The 22,791-nt window shown below is 33.2% G+C and overlaps 2 protein-coding genes across 5 annotated transcripts in view; both read right to left on the bottom strand.

Annotated features, from left to right (window-relative positions):
• LOC127070776 (uncharacterized) overlaps window positions 1-22,791 on the bottom strand; it is a 113,263-nt gene that overhangs the window by 12,922 nt on the left and 77,550 nt on the right. For all 4 annotated transcript variants that reach the window (XM_051009191.1, XM_051009192.1, XM_051009193.1 and 1 more), the window contains one exon: window positions 8,260-8,404. In XM_051009191.1, the coding sequence (XP_050865148.1) occupies window positions 8,260-8,404 (145 nt within the window). The remainder of the gene's footprint in view (window positions 1-8,259; window positions 8,405-22,791) is intronic.
• LOC127070785 (kielin/chordin-like protein) lies at window positions 13,533-16,446 on the bottom strand. Its single transcript, XM_051009222.1, has 7 exons — window positions 16,237-16,446; window positions 15,548-15,788; window positions 15,262-15,368; window positions 15,024-15,143; window positions 14,793-14,942; window positions 14,661-14,708; window positions 13,533-14,501 (listed from the first exon to the last, which is right to left on the bottom strand). Exons 1-7 carry the CDS (start codon window positions 16,322-16,324, stop codon window positions 14,368-14,370), a joined length of 888 nt encoding a protein of 295 aa, XP_050865179.1. The 5' UTR covers window positions 16,325-16,446; the 3' UTR covers window positions 13,533-14,367.

Raw genomic sequence — 22,791 nt, 5'->3', positions numbered from 1 at the left:
CAACCCTCGACTCGAGGACCCTCTGCTAGGCGTCGAAGCTTGAATGATAGGCTAGTTTGAAAACGTGCACTGTACTTTTGGATTTACGCCTTCTAGCCTGATTTCCAAAGAGAGATAGAGATAGAGAAAGAAAAAGAGAGAAGGAAAAGTAAAGAGAGAGAGAGAGAGAGAGAGAGAGAGAGAGAGAGAGAGAAAAGAGAGGGTGACTTCTCGACTTTACAAGCTCGATTCACGACTACCACCCTTTTCTCCTTCTTCTTCTTCTTCTTTTCCATCTTCTTTTCCTTCTCCTTTTCTTTCTCCATCTTGGCATTATCTGTCAAGGAGCTTACTACTTACCCCCACCATATCTCCCCTTTTATCTCTTTTATCGAGCCTTCGATTTTTTAATCCCTTTTCGAAATCTTCTCCTTCAAACTTTCTTCTTATTTATCGTCCTTCCTTTCATTCTCTTTTTTTCTCTCTCTCTCTCTTTTTATTTCTCTATTTCTTTCTCTTTCTCTCTCTCTCTTTCTCTCTCTTTCCCTTTTTCTTCGTTATCTTATTTTTGTCAAATAAATTAATATTATTTTTGAAATATTTTTTTATAATCAGATCAATCGATACAGAGAGGAAAGAGAGAGAGAGAGAGAGAGAGAGAGGAAGGAAGAGGGAGAGAGAAAAAGAGAAAATTAATCGGATGTGCATGAGGATAGATCGATTAAATTAAGCGTACACGTTCACGTAGAATTTAAAGCTCAAATTTTCTCTCGATTATTATTTAAGCTCTTAAATCTGTTTGGTATCGTCATCGTACGCGAAGGAAGAGCTTTTTGTTTGTTTTCGATAATTTTCATACACATTCATACATTCGCTATATGAGATTTATTTATTACCCAAAATGCAAGAGGGAAAATATTAAGGAAAAAAAGAGAGAAGAAAAATTAAAAAAGAAAGAAATAAACCAGAAAAAGAAGAAACGAGAGAGAGAGAGAGAGAGAAAGAGAGAGAGAGAAAGAGAGAGAGAGAGAGAGAGAGAGAGAGAAGTACGAACGTCAAAGTTTAACGAGAAACGTCGTAAGTTTGGAACGATTCAACAATCGCGAAAGTTGAACAAGAAGAAGAGAGGGAAAGGAAAGGAAGAAAGAAGGAAAGAAAGAAAGAAAGAAAGAGAAAAAGAAAGAAAAAAAATAAGAAAAAGAAAAAAAGGAAAAGGTCCTAGAAAGAAGTTTTACCAAGTTAAATAACTAGTAAATAACTTTGTAGTAAAAATCTTATCAGAAACGTGGGCCTCTCTCGCGTAACGTCGTTCTTCGTTCATTGTTCACTTCTGTTTTTCTTTCTCTCTCACTCTTTCCCTCTCTCTTTTTTCATTAACGTCATGTGCGTACAGCTTTCAGAAAATATGGAAATCTGCAAGAGATGGGAAGGAAAAGAAAAAGAAAAAGAGAGAAAGATGGATCCTACGGTTGCACTCGGTAGATGTACGTAATCAGGACGAAAAAAAAAATTACGGACGAGTCCCTCGTAATTTTGTCATAACGAGATGTGTATATATGTGTGTATGTATATGTGTATGCATATATATATATATATATATATATATATATATATAGATATATACATACATATATACATATATCTTCTCTCTGTCTCTCTTTTTGTCTCTATCTTTTTCTCCTATCATTCTCTCTTTCTTTCTTTCTTTCATTCTCGATCCTCTTCACACTCATCTTTATCACAGTCTCCTCATCACACCCATCTTAATCCCCATCTGCTCTTTTTAATAACGGATCCCTTTTTGTCAGTGGAATGCACGGAAGTCGGTCCCTTTAAACGTGCTCATTAAGCGTACTCGTTATCACCGTCGTGATACCGGATATCCGATAAATCGTGTGCAGCGAACGTCGGAAAAATCTCGTCCAAAAAAAAAGGGAGAAGAAAAAAGAAAAGAAAAGAAAGGTACAGAAAAAAGAAAAGAAGAAAAAATTCTCGTATATCAAACTCGTAAAAATTTCAACGAAATTTATTCAACGGACAAGCGAATCTTATAAATCATCTCTTCATTCTATAAAATAAAAAATTTATTGATGAATTTTCTTCTTTTCTCTTTTTTATTCTTTTTTCCATCTTTCTCTCGTATAATTAATAATCCGATCTAATCGTTAATTTAATAATGTAATGTTTTAATTAATTCGAGAAATCTCGTCAAAGAAAATCTTTTATATATCAATTTGGATTAATCAATTGAAATTATTCGACAGACACATATCTTGTTGAGTCATTGCTTATTCCCTAAAATAAAAAATTCATTGATGAATTTTTCTTGTTTTATTTCTTCTTCTTTTTATTTCGTATAATTAATAATTCAAACTAATCGTTGATTCTCGCCCAAAAAAAGAAATCAAACTGGAAAAAGCTCGACTTTATTAATTATTCAATAGACACACGTTTTATTGTTTATTGATCATCATCTCACTCCATTGAAATAAAATTCATTGATAAATATTTCCCACTGATTCAATCTAATCATTAATTGGAGTCATAAAATATCACAATTAATTAATAAACTAACATGAGCTCGGTATAAGCAAGAAATGTACTATTGTCATGACTGTTAGTACGTAACAACATGGAGTATTATTGAAGCTCAAATTACGATCCACTTGACCATATCTATATACATATGTACGTATTTTATATATATATATGTGTGTGTGTGTATATATATATATATGAAACTCGAACTTATCGTTAACGGAGAGAGAACGGAAGCGAATTCGTCGAATAATCAAACTGTACGACCACCGAAGCGTTAGCTAATTTCATTAATTAATCGTTCGTACATGGATAATCCTGTCTCATCGATACATTCGCTTTTAAAACGAGTATTCGGAGTAATATATTTATCTATATATCTCATACGTTTTATCTATTCATAAAAGTTAATCTGTGCTTACGATATTCCCGTTAAAATTCTCATATCAATATACATGAAACTTCTTTCCTTCTTTATTTTTTATTTTTTGCTTTTTTATTTCTTTTTATTTCTCATAAAAAAAGATTTATACGGGATTTTAAAGGAATAAAATTTACATCGACGATATAAATATATACAACAACGCGATGCTACGCGATGCTATAGTGATCTCTAACTCTTACGTTTTTCTTCTCTTTCTTTTTTCTTTTTCTTTTTTTTTCTTTCTTTTTTCGTTCTCCCACGAGAAGAAGGAAAGGGGATGAAAAAGATATGAAAGACGAAATTTTCGAAGAATCGATTCGACTTAACATACATACATACATATCGTATGTATGTATGTATACATATGTACATACATACATACATACATATTCGACCGAGCTCACTTCTCTCACTATTCTGACCTAAATTTCTTAGTTTTATCCTTCAACCTGGCGAATAATCCGTCGTCAAAGTTGATCGTAGATTCGCGTGTAGAAGTTAGCATGTGTCTCGAGTATACTCGAAGGAAACTTCGTAGGAGTAGTGACGTTTAGGATAATAATATGTCGATGAGAAACTATGAGACGTTAATCTATGATAATAACTAGAAGAATTTACTATGAATAGATTTATCGAGAGAAAAAGAGGGAGAGAGATAGAGAGAGTTATTTCTCTATTTTATTGCATTCGTAATCAGTAATACTTTCATTGATTTAATTGATGAATGATCGTAATAACGAACAAGATTTTCCTTAATACTTGTATCCTAAACGTTATAACAATATTTTCAAATATTTCTTTAGCTTTGATTCTACCAGGACATATTTTTTTCTTCCGTTTTTATAAGTCGGGAAATAATAAAAAAGAAAAAGTATAGGTTCTCGTAAAAGTGTCAGAAAAGAACGGAAGGAAATTTCAACACAATGATGTATGTACACCCTTCGTGTTCGTCACTTCGAGAAGCTTCCTGCCCTTCTCTTTCTCTTATTTTTTTTTCCTTCTTTTCTCTCTTAAAACTTTTCTTTATCGTTAGGTCAAATTCGACGGCACGCTAAGTACGTAATTCGCTAATGATTTTTATATTTATTTTTATCTTTCCTCTCTCTCTTTCTCTCTCTCTTCCTCTCTCCTTCTATTTTTATTACAAATTAAATTGCCCGGCCATGAGAAAAGACAAACCAACGCGCGATAAGAGATATACGCCGAGAGATAAAAATTTATATTCGACTCTCGTTTCTCCAAAATCTCTGGAAAAATAACAACAACGAAAAGAGAAACAGAAAAAAAAGGAAAAAGAAAAGAAACAAACCAGAAACGTCCTTTCTCTCCGTTGAGATTTTCAAAAAGAGCTCGACTTCGCTCGGAATAATAAAGAAAGAAAAATCAAGAAAAAGAAAAAAAGAGAAAAAAGAAACGTACGATAGGATGGCTACTCATTTTTGCATCGTACAAAATCATGATGATAATTTGATCGACATGTTAATAACGTAATAGCAATTACAGTTCTAATTAGCTAACGATAGTGGGTAGTATAATACAAAATTACATGAAGACTTCTAACAGCAAATTTCGTCGGATGGAACACCGTAACCGGTGATGGTTCGTATTACGAAGGCATCGTGTAAATGCATAAACACATTATTTGCTTATACCAGGAAATTCTGTAGCGTGTTCGTGGAATGGAGGAGAAACTTAAAAGAGAGAGAGAGAGAGAGAGAGAGAGAGAGAGAGAGAGAGAGAGAGAGAGAGAGAGAGAGAGATAGATAGAGAGATAGAGATAGAAGATCTTTTGCTGTATGAAGGGTGAAATCTGAATGCCGAGAGAGAATCGATGTACTTGTGTGAGAAACATCCATATGGAAATTATCCCCACCATTTTCCAACCCCCATCTCCATCTCACCCTAATTCTCCTCCGTTCAATGAACGATCTTCTGATGAATATCTCGCTTCAATGAAAGGATTCAGGGACAAAGAGAGAAATAGGTAGATGGAATTCGTCGAAAAAAATGTGGGAAATAAAATTCCTTCAACAATAGTCGAAAACAATTACTCTTACACTTCGTTTCGACATAAATTTCGATGAAAGATATTTAAACGATGTTAGACGAAATTGTGTTACAAAAAAAAAAATAGAAAAGAAAAGAATAGAAAAAGAAGGAGAAGAAGAAAAGATAAAATAAAATACGTATGAAATAAAATTCCAAAATTATTTCCAATCAATCAAGATCGATCAACTTTTTTGTTTTTAACTTATTCGATAAATTTTCGATGAGAGAAAGAGAGAGATAGAGAGATAGATAGATAAAGTAAATGACGAAAACAAATTTGTAAGATAGAAAAGCAAGAAATGAATGTAAAAGTATTAATGATCGAAACTTTAGGATTAATTAGTTCTGTACGTAATGACCCAAATACATATGTATATATCGAGTGGGATAGGTCAAAGTGATCCATCCGTACGACGACGTTTTACTATCGTGGATCGTCCATAGGTAGTAGCTGGCGCACGAACGACGAGAAGAGGATTGACTTTAATGTCAGGATTAGGAGCTGCAAACCGAAACCCAAGGATAATCCCTATAGGGGCGGAGTCAATTAAGTCGAGCTAAGGTACCCTATACTCTAAGGATATCCCTTCGGAATCCTTGAAATCGCTCTTCAGGATCAAGCATGTCGGACTGCTATCTCGATTCGATCGCATCTCGTCTGTCTCATTCCTATATCACTATTACTTATCTATCTTTCTCTCTTAATCCTTACTTGTTCTTTTATTCTCTCTCCTCCTCTCTCTCTCTTTCTTTTTTCTCTTTTTTCTCAAAAAAAAAAGATAAAGAGAATTTAAAAAAAAATAAATTTATCTCGATAATCAATGTAGTTCGAAGATCATTTTTATCGAATAAAATCAGAGATTTCGAAAGATTCTATCTCTTTCTTTCTCGTACACATACACATACGCATACACATAGACACACACCCACATATGTCGCAAGCTTCCGTAGTTTCTAACGAGTGCAGTCGACGTATTACCACGCATTCATCCTTTGTGCCGAGCCCAAAATCCCAGACTCCAAGCAGCCAACGAACTCCTGCTACGTTCTGCACGCGTTATTACCACGAAGCTGGTTATTTTCCACGTCCACGTCTGCTAGAACGAAGTCTGGGAAATCACGCTTCGTTGGAGAATAACTCGACGAGTGAGCCTGTGTTTCTATCTTTCTCTTTCCCTCCCTCTCTATCTCTATCTCTATCTCTCTCTTTATCTCCTATTCTCCTTTTCTTTCGCGTGCCCAAAATTTCACGTACTCTCTCTATCTCTTTTCATTTTTTTGTTCGTTCGAATCTCTCTTACAAATGATCTTTCTAACGAAATTCGTTCAAAAGAAAAAAAGAACAAAGAAAAGAGAGAAAGAAGAAAAAAAAGTAAAATCAAATCTTGAAACCAACCGATTCGCGTATCTTTTATTCTCTTTTTTCTTTCTTTTCTATTCTCTTCTTTCTTTCTTTCGCCAAAGCTTTAAAGATTTTTTCGTTGTCGAGTCGACGAACGAATGAAATTTGTCGTGCAATCGATTCCGAACTATTTCGATGCGCATAACGTGTGCAAACGGATTCGGGATTGATACGGCCCTGAATTCTATCCGCTGTCCGTGAATGATAGCAACGTATCCAGGAAGCGAGTAAAAGCGACGTGAAAGCGCGATATTGAAAGGAGGAAAAACGAATGCTTTCGTTGGTGCATCGAAATCGATATGTGAATACCTATAGTTGAACTTTTCCCTACAGTTGGAACGATAAGATCGTATGAAAAATACCAAGATATATTTTATTTTGTAACAATGCATTCTTACAATTTCTCTTTTCTTCTTTTTTTTTTTTATTTTATTAAATGAAAATATCATCGCTAAAAACATTTCTAATAATATCTAACTCGTTGACACTTTTATCTCTTGCAATAGTAAAAAATGCATTTTGTACAATTCCATTGTAAAATAAAAATATTTCCACCGATATATTTCTAATAACAACCGACTCGTTGCACTTTTATTTCTCGCAGATATCGTATCAATAAGAAATGCATTTTTTTACAATTTTGTTTCAAAATAAAAATATTTCCATCGATATATTTCTAATACCATCTAACTCGTTGTATTTTTACCTCCTGTACATATAGTATCAATAAAAAATGAATGCTTTTTGAAAATTTTATTTCAAAATAAAAATATTTCCGCCGATATATCTCTAATAGCATCTAACTCGTTGCACTTTTATTTACCGCAGTAACAGTATCAATAAAAAAATGCATATTTTGGACGATTATATTAGAAAAACAAGAAATTAATATTTCAATCTTAAATATTTCGTTTTATTACTTTCAACGAATCGGAGACGTATTCGTCATTATGACAAGCACGAGTAATTAATGAAATTGTTTGCAGACGTGATGCCTACGAATAGTTCGGAGGTAAAATCCGTGTAGCATATGCTGGTAGTAACTTGTACGTATGTATATGGAACATGGTGGTCTGGTAATTGAATCGTTCGCGAGATTCCGACGATGGTTGTGGATGTTTGACGCGATGTTTAGTACCGTGCTAATTCAAAAGCGATCGCGCGAACGTGGTAGATTAATCTAACCCCCAAATATTAATAACTTCGATTCGATGAGTTCGACAAACGACAATAAAAAGTTTTCAATAATTAATGATAGATAAATAATCCAATTATACAAATGTCTGTAGAAATATTAAAATATAAAAAGAAATTCAATTCTCTAGAGAATTCGTTTAATTATCGAAAGATATTTAAACGTTTCATCCTCGAGTACAAGATTATCTGAGAAGACGAAGCAATTACATGAAGACCTCATGTCCCATACCAATTATCATTATTATCATTACTATTAATATTATTGCTATTATTATTACTATTAATTATTATTACTATTATAACTATTATTATTATCAATTGATGCAAAATTTTCCGATGAATTTATAACAACCAACCCTGTGTTAATAACGTTTCCTCGTCGTATGAAATCTTTTAGGATGGGGGAAACAAAAGAGCAATTCGATCGATCGATCGGTCTAGTGGAAAACAAAAAAGAAAAAAGAGAAAACGAAAAGAAAAAGATAAAGAGAAAAAAAAACCGGATCAATGGAGGATTAGAATTAAAAAAGACGAAGCTTTTCGAAAGCATCTCTGGAAGACTTCGATTGATCCTCATAGGTTTAATGAAGCTGAATATCAGATCAGAATAAATGATAATTTCGAATCTACGAGGTACAGGATGCTCTCTAATGGCAGATCGAATACTCACTGGGATCCTTGACGGCAGTGATGACGAGCCGGAAGCCATTCATGTTGGTGCCCCAGGCGTCGGTGACGTATTTCAACGTCACGAAGTTCGTACGCGTATAAATCGCACCAACGCTGTGCTTCGTGTTTCTGCAGGACAGGTCAGCCTAGAGAACAAAAGAAACGTAGGTATTCGTCAGTACACGTTCTCGTGCATACGTGGTGTGAAGAAAAAAGAGAGAAATAGAGATGCAACAACGTGTCTCTCTTTCTCTCTCTCCTTCTCTCTCTCTCTCTCTCTCTCTCTCTCTCTCTTTTTCTCTTAAATCCAAAACTTTAGATTTACGAGCGCTACGGTTTTCACCATCCCGTTTCGTCCCGACAAAATGAATTTATTTCGAGAGAGTATCTCCTCGCCATGATTCAACGACGATCTTCTCTGAAGAATAATTTAAAGATATATCTAATATATATATGTGAAATATTATAAGTATTAATACAATAGATAGATATATAACATTTATTAATAATACAAACATAGATTCAATAAAAAGAATAACATTCGATGGCATATGACAGATATGCAAATACGTATGTATCATAACTGATTGAAACAGAAAATTTCTAAAAAAAAAAGCACGTATTAAATAAAAAGCACGATAATTAATAATATGATATAAATATAGATAGATTAGGAATTACTTATTCAACGTGAAAAATAAACGAAAGAAATACTCTCACTTAAATTTTCCGACGTAATTTTAATCATTTCGAGTCACTTTTTTTCGTCTCTCTTTCTCTCAGTCCCTCTTCGACTCTCTCTTTCTTTATCCATCTGTTTCATTTTTTTAATTTTTTTTTCTTTCATTTTTGTTTTTTTTTTCTTTTTTGTCCAAGGTACCTTCGTTATCACGAAATATTAGCCGCTACGTCCTGGCTCACTTAATAACTGTCTTCTTGCCGCCCCAATTAGTGCGAGCGAGCTGCTAAGCCCGGAGCGGATAATCTATATTTAATTACCCCTCCACCCTCCCACGCGAACATACGACCTTTTACAGCTTAAAACATATGCGTACACATACATAAAGAGAGAGAGAGAGAGAGTGCATATATGGTATACCTGCCTAATAGTCGACTGCATCGAACAAGCCAAAATAATTAGTCCGAAATACATAGATGCGTGGAAAATCCTAACACCAAATACTAACAACATATATGTTCATATACATACGATGTATGTGTGTGTATATATAAATAAATAAATATATATATATGTATATATAATCACCATATATTTCTGTCTCTTTTTATCTCTCACGTTCGTACTATGTACGTATACTATACAGCAGGGAGATTTGCCAACGAAACTAAACGATTTTAATCCCACACGACTTATCACCTCTTTCTTTCTCTCTTTCTCTCTCTTTCTCACATACATACACACCTATACACACTCTTACTCTTGCAATTTCGAGTTATTTTCAAGCATACTATGCTAGCGATTAAAAGGGAAGATTTAGAATGTCACCATGCCGTACGTTGAATTTCTATTCTCTCTCCGACAAAGGGATGATCTTTTCCTAAAGTAAAAATGTCGAGAATAGTGAAAGAGAGAGAGAGAGAGAGAGAGAGAGAGAGAAGAAGGTTTCTTCCCTTATCTACGAAGGATAAGGGGAACAAAATTGGAAAGAACTAGATATATAGTGAAAAAGAAGAGAAGAGACCTGGAAAGGATGCCACGAGATAAGATATACATACATAATATTACATTATTATATTATATTATCCGAAAATTGTCGAAGATAATCTCACTTTATTTCTCAATTGCCTAATATCTAATTTTTTAATATTTTTATTTACTCTAAGTCACATGAATAGTATAGTATATCGCAAACATTTCTATTCTAATTTCTGAGCTTTAAATTTATTAATTTTTTTTCTTTATTCAAAAAACGGATCAAACTGAAAGATAGGGAAATATATGAGATTTGATAGATCAATTTGTTACATTTCCTTGTTTGATTCCTTTATTTTATTCTTCGATCCCAAAAGACCAATAAAAGATAGATAGAAAGAAAGATATATATATATATACACACCTATGTGCGTGTATATAAAAGATAGATAGATAGATAGATGGATGGATGGATAGATAGAAAGAGAGTAGAGGAAAGAGACAAGGAAGAAAGCTAACGCGCGTTAGGGTGAAAGGCCCCTTTCCAACGGTGAATCAACCCTCGACGCAAATCGATAAACTACCCCTGTTTCCATTTGTTGAGACCATAGCCGTTCAAAGGTATTCAGAAGCGTTCGAGACAATTTATCTCGACGTATAAAAGGGTCACAACGATGTGTACATACTTATACCTTCTAATCGTTTGGTTAATCGAGTCGATAAAAAGAACTAATACAACGAGCCGCCATAAAAGAAAAGAAACGAATAAGAAAATAAAAAAAAAAGAAATAATAAAAGGAATAAAACAGTGAAAGAAACAAAACAAAAAAAAATGGTTTAGTCGGGTAACGAGTAATTAAGCTTTCGAGAAATTGCTCGGTGAAATAATGAAGGACCGTTTAGTTTGCGAAGCTATAAACTCTCACGATATTTGCAGTTTCGCAGTGAATGAAAAAGAGAAAGAGAAAAAGAGAAAGAGAGAGAGAGAGAGAAAGAGAGAGTGAGAATGAAATAAAAGGAAAATAATAATTTTAACCTCTCGTTGAATTATGCAGAACGATTTCATACAATAAACTGACCGGAAACGGGGGTAACGTTTTGGAAAGGACGTTTTAAAAATATTATCACGATTATTCTGCTCTTTTTCTCACTCCCTTTCCCTCTCTTTCTCTTTAAACATACTTGCAATTAATATCGATCAAGTATATTATAACTCGATTAATTATTCATCCACATAGCTTTAAGCTAATGTTAATATAACAATGCGAAATCACGTAGAATCGAATTAAAGGTAAAATAAAGGAAAAAGAAAAAAAGGAAAGGAAAGAAAAAAAAAATAGGAAAAGCAAGAAAGGAAGACGACTATTTTCGATCGATCGATTATCAAACAGATCTTATCGATATTTTCCTTGTATACTTGAACTGTATACTTTACTCGATGTTCTTTACTTTTGTATGCCTTTGTACCTCTTGAAAGGCTCTCGGAAGAGGCTCTCACGTTTATCATAATTGCATCTCGCGGTTTCTTTTCCTCTCCTCTCCTCTCTTCACGACTTCTCTCTGTTCCACTTCTTTACTACTTCTATCCTCTCTTTTCTATGCCCGATGAAACTCGACCGACGTTTTCGAACAGAGCTGAAGAAAATTAGTATCCGGAGTTTAGTTTATCGTCAAGACAAGCATGAATTATGGATAGATCGACTTTCTTAACTTTTAGAAAAGTCATTCGTAAGCTAATGCATCCTTTCGAGTTGATACTTTTCAAAATACCCGATGAATATCTCAAAAAAAAAGAAAAAAAAAGAAAGGAAAGAAAAAAGATCATCTATCGATCTCTACGAGTTTAACTATTCCTCAAACAAAATAAAGAAATAAGAATACAATCAATAAACTAATAGATTAAAAAAAAATAATTTCAATGAAACTTAGACTTCTATGAGAATGATCTTTTCTTTTTTAAATGAAGCATTTAAATCTAAACGAAAGAAAGAAGTTGAAAAAATCTTCCTCGTGTAATATATAATACGATCGATTTAAAAAGAGTATTCATATTTGCCATTTCTATTTATAATCCATTTCATAATCCATACTATACGTCACGATAAAGATTAAAAAAAAATTTTTTTTTAAATACATTAAATACTTTATTTACAAAAACAAAAAACCGGAATTACAATATTTCGTCTTAATAACTTAAGATCGTAAAATATTTCCTATTACTCGAGTATTTTAAAGGGAACTTAATATCACCGATTTATCGTTTACGTAAGAGGCCATATAAAGAAGACTCTACGATATAGATAGGCAAGCAAGCAAGCAAGAAAGCAAGCAAGCAAGAAAGCAAGCGAGCAAGCAAGCAAGTAAGGAAGCAAGCAAGCAAGGAAGCAAGCAAGCAAGAAACTAAGCAAGCAAGCAAGCAAGCAAGCAAGGTAGATACAGGGTACGTTTCTTGTGTACGGTACTTCCTACTCGTTCTTCCTGTCTCTCTTCATCTTATTCTTCAACCCTTCTATCGTTTCTCTCGAACGTGCACGATACACGTGAAGTACTACTTAATGGCGATGTAGGCCAGCAAAGAGCACTAGAAACTAAATTTACAGTCACTCTCTCTTTCTCTCTTTCTCTCTCTCTCTCTCTCTTTTTCTTTTTCTCTCTCTTTCTCTCTTCTCACCAAAGGTGATCACAAAAAGATCACATAAAGGTCAACTTTTTCTCGAAAAAAGAATAACCCAATATGAATGAACGTATTACTTTTCATTCTATAACCAAGTGATATCAATAAGCATTTATCAATATAATCAACGTAAAAAATTTCTTTGACAATTTTCTAATTATTTATTATGGGAATAATTAAACTTGTCGTGAATAAGCGTTGTCGAAAAGTTTAAATGAGAAATAACAAGAGAGAAAGAGAAAGAGAGAGAGAGAGAGAAAGAGAGAGAGAGAGAGAGAGAGAGAGAGAGAGAGAGAGAGAGAGAGGGAAAGGTAAACATGTATGTATGTAATTGGAAAAGCGTTCAACAATATACCCGCAAATCGGTGTTGAAATTACAAAATTAATTACTACATTTTAATGGGCCATGAAACGTTATGCTTTTAGAACGAACATGATTCAACGAGGCGAAATCTTCTCGTTCAAAAATTCCTTGAAAATAATAGCGCGTAGGAAGATAATAAAATCAATAGGTAGAATGCTTCAAATCCTTTTTCGAGGAAAAGAATACAAAAAAAAGAAGTAAAAGAAATAGAAAAAAGAAACGAAATAAATGAAAGTAAAAAAAGAGAGCGAAAGGTAAAGGAGAATCGAGGAACTAAAAGAAAGCTCGATTAAGTTCTTTGAAGAAACCCTTCGAAAAAAATAAAATAAAATAAAATGAAATGAAATAGAATAAAATAATAAAAGAATAAAAAAATGAATGAATGGATGAATGAATGAATGAATGAATGAATGAATGAAGGAAGGAATAAACGCATGAAAAAGAAAGTAGGGTATCGCGATAAAGGATCGATCGATATCGAGCTGATGGGCTATAAAGACGAAGATTGAAGGGTGAAAAGGGAAAAAAGGTTAAAAAATAAAAGAAAGAGAAGGGGATAGAGAAAAAAAAACAGACAAATCCTAAGGTTTCTAATATCTTTTTTAAAAAAAGGGGGAAAAAAAATAAAGTTAAGCATCAAAGTACAGATAATGCTAATGATGCATATTAATGGGCTACCTTATAGTAAGTCTTGCGATTTTCTTCTCTCTCTCTCTCTCTCCCTCTCTTTATCATTTTGCAAAGAGAAATTAATAAAATAACAAGAAAAAAAAAGGAAAAAATAGTTTCAGACGAATTCGATTCTTTTCGCTTCTCTTTTCTTTGTGATTATATTTCCAAATTAATATTTACATGTTGAGAGAATACTTTGTCAGTTTGGAAACTTTTCGAAGTACTTGGTCTCACCCACACACGCGCGCACATACACACACAACGACAATTCGTGTCTACTTGGAAAGAAAGTTGGAAACTATTTTTTCTCTTCGTTAAACGTGCGATAACAGAGTCGTCGTCTTACTCGTTCTGTTCTCGAATGATAACGAAAAACTTTAAGCATTTTTAAAGAGAGAGGGAGTAAGAGAGAGGGAGAGAGAGAGAGAGAGAGAGAGAAGGCTGTTAAACGTAGAGCAATTATTCTATTCGTAATAGTACTTACGTACTTTGATATAATCGTATCACAAAAATGTTAAAACTTATAATAGAAATCATTATTGTTAAATTAACATTTAACCATCATTCTTTTTACTTTTTAATTGTTTCTTTTCTTTGTTTTATATATAAGTACCACGTCGAAAACATTTTCACATACATAATTAACAAGTAACAATTATTCATTTCTTTTAATTTTTCAAGTGATCATAGAGAATGGATCCTTTTTCTCGTTTAATTATAATTAAATATATCTTTCTCGAATCGTTTATACTTCATATTGACATGTTACCACTGGTGGTACTTCACACAAACATTTCATAGGACGGAAAGTATTAACTGGTTGACTCAATTTATCACCGACATGCATTTTCAAATTACCAAACATACACATCAAGGACTCTGAAATATATTAAAAACGATCAATCGAGAAATCGTATCGTATCTTTTTTTTCTTTTTTCTTTTCAATATATAAGAACTTTTAAATAGTTTAATTTTGACAAAGAATAAAATCGTAATTAATGGAAATGAATTAATAAAAAAGAAATGAATTATCGTACCGTCCCTGCCTGGTCCAACATCACGAATGACAGTGTCATTGGCATTTTCTGTCGAAACGATCGAACATTAAAGTTTTCATTCGGATATACCTTATCGAATTAATTATTACACCAGATATATTTTTTACTCACGACATCTCGTAGAAAAATTACAATCCTTGTGAAGTGATTGACCATAATAATAAACCGGTGCACAATTTTCATAAACAACACGAGGATTACGAAAATCTTGACTACAATAAGGACGATTTGGTTTCTTGCAAAAAGGTTCGACGTTCTTTCCTTAAAAAATATCGATGTTAATAATTGTATTGCTGAAACTTTGTCTTCGTTTCTCTTTTTCTTTTTTTTTCTCTTCCTCACCTTGGTAACCAGGTTGACAATAACACCTTAAATCAGGATCAGAATCTACTACGAAACGTTCACCGTCGTAATAAATTTCACCGCTTATATTGCACTTCGGTCTTTGTTTTATATCATCAACTATATAAAATAAAAAAAGGCAAATCGAATTTCAATTAAAAATCATAATGTCATTACGAAACACACGAGCACGTTTCACCCTTCTTCGGATAACTTAAAATATATATAATAAACTCACGACAAACTTTTGGTCCGCCACAACATTGACTTGGTGAATGTTTTAAATAACAATTTGAAGGATACCTAATACGAGGACAATCGACTATGGCACATCTAAACGAAGCACTGAAAATAAATGAAAATAAATAAAAAAGAAACAAAGAAAAAAAGTGAAAAAACAGATCGTATCTTTCGGAATCGATACTTGCTCTAAAGAAATTCATATCGATCATATAATTCGATGAATAATATCATTGAATATTGAAATAACAGAGAGAAATAATTTCTTTTTGTCGTTTACTTACATCCCATCACTTCCTTCCGCGCAGAAACAACCTATATCGCAAGCATTTCTATCTTCTTCTTTCAATTTTTCTCCGATCGAATATTCTTTGCCATTCACGTAACACTTATTCCTAGATCTTAATTTAAGATGATCGCAATTATATCGAACAGCACAACAATCAGATTTGTTCGCATAAACGGGCTTGCAACCCAAACTTTCGTAATATTTCAATGGTCCAGAACAATTCGATTGATCGTATGCTTCGAATAAACAAAATTTAAAAAATAACCTTTTGTTCGAAATTAATATATGATTAAATATATATATATATATATATATATATATATATATATATATATCGAAATAAAAAAGGAAACATTGGGAATAGCACAACTCTTTTTTTTTCTTTAATGCAAATAAATTTTTCAATCTTACAAAAATCGAGATATTCTTCCGAGAAATAATTATAAATAGAATGTAGCTATCGAGATATAGAGAGAAAACAGAATCGATAAATCTATTCTCGAAGAAACTATAAAAGAAATTGATAAAGAAAGAAAAAAAAATATAATAAAAGTTAAGAAACAAAATATAAAAAAAAAGAGTAAATAAAGTAAAAAAAAAGTAAGTAAAAACTAATAAAATTAATTTTTTTATTCACTTCTACGCTCGGATATTCAGATGATACTCCTTTCATAGTTTACTCACCTTTCTTCGCGTAAGTGGAAACGATAATAACGAGAAAGAGAAATGCACATTTCTCAATGAGAAAACGAAAATCACAGCGTGTCGTCATGATTGAGAATCTCGCGAAAACTCAACCTCGTTCGTCGTCTATCTCGTATCTTTTATACTTTCGAACGATCTCTATTACGTACGAGAAGGAGAAACGACAAAGAGGTACATAAATGTGTGTGGGTTGTGTGCTTGTTGCGCGAGAGTGGGTTTATATATGTGTGTATGTGCGTGTGTGTGAGTGGATATATATATATATGTGTATGTGTGAGTGTTAAAACGAGGGAACTCGAGCAGAATAAAAGTGGACGACCAATCGTTTGTTTTATCAGCTGTTAGACGAAGTTTTTCATGTATGTGTAGAAGACCTTTGCTTGCTCTTTCTTTCTTTCTAACTCTCTTTCTTTCTCTCTCTATACATATACATATATAGATATTGCATGTATGCCTGTGTTTGTGAATATACGAGGGTGAATGAAAAGACAAAGAAAGAGTAAGAGATAGAGAGAGGGAGAGGGAAAAAGAAAGAGAGAGGAAATATCGGGAACACTTGACATTATCTTTATTTTTTCTAAATCAAAACCTTGAAAAAGATAACTTATGATTATCGATGGATATATCGAAATCATTAACTAAATCGTATAAATCAATTTAAAGATTAGTGATTTCTACGAAATTTAAATATCTTCCTCGTTTATATCTTCCTACTTTCTTTTCATATATATTATTGAAATTTTTTTTTCAAAAAATATTTAATGGATTATCGATCAATTTTGAACGTTGATTAAACAAATGATGATTTAATCGATTTAATTCAATTCATTTGTATAAATCGTGCATTCGACAAAAATAAAAAGTTTGTAAAAAGTGTGTTGGCTTACGTCATGTTTTAACAATTTGTTTTTTCGTAATTATTATAATTATTCAAAGTCACAGATGTTGTAAATTAATGTGCAAACGAAGGAAAAAGAAAATAGAATAAAAAAGAAGAACAAGAAAAAAGCAGAAATTATTTTGAATCAATTATTGATGAGTCTTTTTTCTTCGAATACTCCATTACTTTGAACGATTGAACGATTGATACAAATAGCATGAGAGTGTTTTATTAATCAATGTAAACAAATATGCAGCGAATTTTAAGATTAATTTCATGATCGATATCATCCTCACGTATATATATCCGTATATGTACTTATGTATTTTATTTATATGCATATATATTCGATAGAAACGAATATAAAAAATTTCGAAATAATTTTTCAGATATTCGACGATGACTATCTTCGGATTATTCTCTATATGATAAAAATGTTATATGTGTACTCGAATAAATTCAATTCTTTATATAATCTTTTAATTTTAATCTCTAATATAGATACGTTGTTTGCTACGTTTGTTTTTCACAATTAAGAGTATTTTACGATCTGATAATAATTTCTTATCATTCTAGAAATAGCATATTTCATCTTTTTCAATCGATACGCCTATCAATATCTAAATATTTCCACGAGAAAATAATAGCTAATTATATAATAGTGAATTCACAAATTAGTTAATTTTGCTTGATAATAGATAATATTATTATATAATAATTAAATAATATTAGATGATAATGAAATAATAGGGATATAAAATATAAAAATAAAATTAAACGATAATGTAAATAATAATTTCGTCATCGTTAAAAATTTTATATACATATATCTTTTAGTTATTCATCAAAAATGAAGAAAAGAAAAGAGACAAAATATATGAAACTATATCGAAAGCTTTTCTCATATCGATGATCAAAGTATAGAATGGAAATACGATTTTATCGAGAAGGCAAGAACGAGAACGCGTGAAAGTGCGGACGATGACAAAGGGAGCGAAGCGATAGGCCGGTTTATGGGAATCCGATGACACGAGAACAGAAAAAGAACAGAGAGAGAGAGAGTATACGTGTATAAATATATATATGTATATATACATTTATATATAAAAATATATATATAGTATATATACAAAATCTTATACGAGGATAAAACTCACAAAGGACTCACGATATCGTTTCGCGTGACGGTGATCCGGTCCTTTAAAAAATAAAAAAGAAAAAAAAAGAAAAAAGAGAAAGATAAAAAAGGATTTTTTTTTAAGAAGAAAATGTAGCAAGAACCCTTTCAAAAAACTTTTTCTTTACGCGTGCTTGAAAATCTATCGTGATTGATAATAACATAACAAAAATTAGATACATATTTTCCGCATTAACGATGAAAAAATAAGAAATAACAAATAAACAAAAATACGAAGGGAAAGGAAGAAAGAAAAAATGAAAAATTTCTCGAAAACGTATTCCAATGGGAAACTATCGAAACGAATTAGTTCCGATCGAAACGTAACGAACTAAAAGGACGTCAAATATTCTATAAGACGAAAGTCTTTGTGAATGAAGAAGAAGAATTCTTCTTCTCTATGGAAGATCTAGAGACCCTAGAGCAACTAGAGTACGAAAACTTTGGAATAGCATTTTGCGGCTCCTACGGAGAATATATTGGCAAAGTAAAGAATCGAGTTTGAGGGGAAACGGTTGGTCGGAGCGACCAACATAAATTCGGTCAACTTAATACAACAATGTTTAACGGCCTCGGCGAACGCTAAGTTTTCACGTATACACGCATACATATGCGTACATATATATATATATATATATATATATATATATAATATATGTATATAAAGTCTAGGTCTTCCTTCTTTGCCATCTCCGAAGCAGCAGCAGCAGCTTGCAGACTGCTCTTGCAGCTTCTACGAACTTGCGAAATTCCTTCGCGGTAAGCGCTCTGCACAAATTCTCCAGGTGCGATATCGCAGCGTAAGGAAGTTTAAGTCGTCGTTATCATTTCCCGTTACCGACAAAATAGATGCTGCTGCTACTACTACTCGTACTGGTATTGCTGCTACTGCTGCTGCTACTGCTGCAGGTGCTGGTGGTCCGATCTCTGTTCCCTAGCTTCGTAATATTTCGATCTCTGTAGATACATCTGCAGCCACATCTTCGATTCGTTTCATATATTCGATCGTAAAAAATATATCGGTCAAGTTGTTAAATTTTATAGAAATTTTAAAATATAAAATTAATCTTCGATAGAAAAATCCTTTCTAAATCGTACATTACACGTAGGTCTATTTAGAATCAAAAAAAAAAAAGAGTAATCCCTAACAAAAACAAAAATCTTATAGAACTCTTATTAAAAATCTAATTGACTTGATCTATTTGAACGATTATTAATTACTTCGTAAAAGACGTATAAGAAAAACAAAGCTATCTCCTATAACAATGTTCTTAATATTAAGCTAACCATCCGACACAAAGTCAAAGTAGGTAGGTAGGTAGGTACAGTACATACGTACTAATTTATTAATCGACCTAACACCACCGAGCAAACGGATAGCTGCGCGTCCTTAATAGGCAGATAACGAACAAACCCCTAGACGCGAGTTCACTCGCGAGTATCTGATTCAATTACTCGAGCTAGCTGGCTTAAGTAATAGCACGCTGCTACAGTGTTGTTACAACTTCTACGAATGGAGTATACGATGTAAGCACCAACAACGTTCGACGAAGCATGTTTCGTACTACACGATGACACCAATCTTCTCACTCTCTCTCTCTCTCTCTCTCTCTTTCTCCCACACACTCATTCATTCACTCACTCACTCACTCACTCAGTCATTCTCTATCTCTATCTCTATTTCTCTTACCCTTTATCTCTCTCTCTCTCTCTTTAACTCACAGACGCACTCACCACATCTTCGAAACTTCTACGGTGAAGTTTAATTCAAGAAGTTGGGGAAACGCTCGGAAGCAAGTGGAATGACGAGGAGGAAAGACACGAAGAAAGTTGTGGACAATATTCTATCTTCCTCTCTCTTTCTCTCACTCTCTCTCTTTCTGTCTATCTTTCTCTTTTCTTGTCTGTTCTCTTTTCTTTCACCAGCATGCGACAACTTGCTCGATCGTATTTCTTCGCGTAATTTTTGCGCGTCACTCCTTCTACTACCGCGGAGAATAATAAAATGTAACTTTCTTCGAACTATTTGAATAATTAATTTGGAAGGGAAGAAAAAAGGAGAAAGAGAAAAGAAAAAAATAATGAAAAAAGAGAAGGATAAAAAAGAACTCGACGAGAGAACCCTCGTGAAAAAATTTGGAACGGTGCAAAGTAGGAAAGAAAGAAAGAAAAAGAAAAGAAAAGAAAAATAAAACCAAAAGGGAAGACACTGTTTTAATTGGGAAAAGTAAAACAATTGTCTTCTCTCTCTCTCTCTCTCTCTCTCTCTCTCTCTCTCTCTCTACCTCTCTGTATCTCTTTCCTTCTCTGACTCGAGTGAAGTTAAAATCGATAGGACAAATTAAAGGAAAGCTTCTAATTGATTGTAACAACGAGTTATTTAGAAAATCGATTGTAGAGAGAATTATATCGACGTCTTTATCATTGTAGATCTCGAACGACGTAGAGGAAACGAAAAAAGAGAGGAAAAGGAAAGGAGAGAGAAAGAGAGAGAAAGAAATGAATTAATCGCGGGTCTGTAACGTGTAACGATGTAATCACATTCTCTCTCTCGCTCACGTTCACTCTCACACTCTCGAATTTCATCGACTGCAGGAATGCTGTAATTAATCTCGATCGACGAGTATGGATTGTCCGGCACTCGGCCATTCCTCCACCGATGAGTCAATCTCTCGAACGGCATCGATCAAGTTACAGTTCCAACTCGAGCACGTGAATTTGATTGCGGCCATGATTTCACTACTACCAAGGACAGGCGTGTCTCTTGCGTCGTGTGTGTGCGAGCGCGCCCACCCACCCACCCATCCATCCACCCACCCCCGAAAGAACCTGTCCGTGTGTGGTTTCCCCAAACGTTTCATCCCCGATGAAAACTTTTCACCTCAAATTGAAAAAATCGAATAATACGAGACCAACAAATTTTCTCCTGCTAAACCTCCGTGATAGTGTGACTGTGTACCTCTCTGTGTTTATGTGTGTGCTCAAGAGAGCAAGAGAGAGAGAGAGGGGAAGAGAGAGTGGGGGAGGGAAGTGGAAAAATGAACGAACGAAGACGAGGACGAAAGAGGGAGGTTTTTTGGCATGTTCACAGAGAGAAAAATAAGAGGACGAAGCGCAGAGGCAGGCTTAACGGGCCATTAAGTAGACCATAAAAAAGATTAAAGTTAAACCGCCATTATGCAAAATTACATTGCTCTTCGTGCTGTACCGTATGTCCGCACTTTCTCTCTTTCTCTCTCTTTTGCTTCTGCTCTCGGTCTCTCTCTTGTTTTTTGCTTTTTTCTTCTTTTCATTTCTTCCTTCCTTCCTTCCTTCTTTCCTTCTTTTTCTTATACGAATGACAGAGATAGGTAGAAACATATACATTTGTTGTTGTATTCGCGTTAACGTTATATGCACCAACCAAAACCCGTGGACAGAATTCTACGTGCCAGAAAAGCGAAAAGAGTAATTTAACCTGCTCGGATATTCCGCTAATTGTACCTCGGACTATTTGTTTTTCTTCAACTGCACGGTACATGAAAAATTGCAACTGCATCGTGTCGTGTACTTTCGCAATATATATATATATATATATATATATATATATATATATATAAAATAATATAAGCATACATAGCTCGTAAAAAATATTATAATCATACGATCTAGCCATAAAAATAAAGAATTAGTAAATAAAGAAATGTAGTTAAGTGAGACGAGAGAAAAAAATAGAACGTTCTGAATATCAACAATATTTTTAATAACGATTTTAATTGGTATAAAAAGATAAGAATAAAAATTAAGAAATCAAAAACGAGATATTTATCTTCGACTATAAAAATAAAAATAATAATAAAAATAATGAAAAAGAAAAAGAAAAGAAAGATGTGACACGAATCCGGTGATACTGGTGGGTGGAAGAAAAACGTCGAAAATAAACTCTCTCTCTCTTTTTCTCTCTCTCTTTTTCTTCCTCTCTTTTTGTCTCCTTTTATCTCTCTCACTCTTTCTATTCTACGCTAAGAAACGAATCTTGATTAATGGAGCAAGTTTCCACCATCCTTGTCCGGTCCATGCCATGCTTGGAATTTATAATGTTGGAATACATTAAAATATAATCTCGTTGGGCCATACGAAGGGTAAATTCTTCGGTCCTATCCATCCTTCTTTCTCTAGTTTAACTTACCCGCACCCCTACCCTCACCCTCATCTTCATCCTCCCCTCCAATCCTCTTCCAAGGTAATACACCCTAACCCCCTTACCATCAAAGATAAATTTTATGTAATATCTTCGTCATTACAATACATCCTTATATTATTATTATTACTATTATTTATTAATATCGCATTTTTTAAGATATATATATATATATATATATATATATATATGCGTGTCTATGTATAAAGAATAACGAGAAAAAAATAATAACGTCGTTCCTTTTGCAATTAGTGTAAGAGAGGGGAAGAGAGAGAGAGAGAGAGGAACAGAGGGTGT

This window comes from Vespula vulgaris, chromosome 19, assembly GCF_905475345.1.
Source record: "Vespula vulgaris chromosome 19, iyVesVulg1.1, whole genome shotgun sequence".
In the NCBI taxonomy this organism is placed as follows: domain Eukaryota; kingdom Metazoa; phylum Arthropoda; class Insecta; order Hymenoptera; family Vespidae; genus Vespula; species Vespula vulgaris.
Note: the sequence above shows the minus strand (reverse complement) of the source record. Positions and strands in the feature narration are given on the sequence as shown.

What these genes read in the sequence shown, in the direction of transcription:
- LOC127070785 (XM_051009222.1), bottom strand. Translation starts at nt 16,324, where the DNA reads ATGACGACACGCTGTGATTTTCGTTTTCTCATTGAGAAATGTGCATTT. An exon ending in TGGCGGACCAAAAGTTTGTC is followed by an intron (nt 15,144 to 15,261) that starts GTGAGTTTATTA and finishes TATTTTATATAG; the next exon opens with TTGATGATATAAAACAAAGA. An exon ending in TAATTTTTCTACGAGATGTC is followed by an intron (nt 14,709 to 14,792) that starts GTGAGTAAAAAA and finishes TCGTTTCGACAG; the next exon opens with AAAATGCCAATGACACTGTC.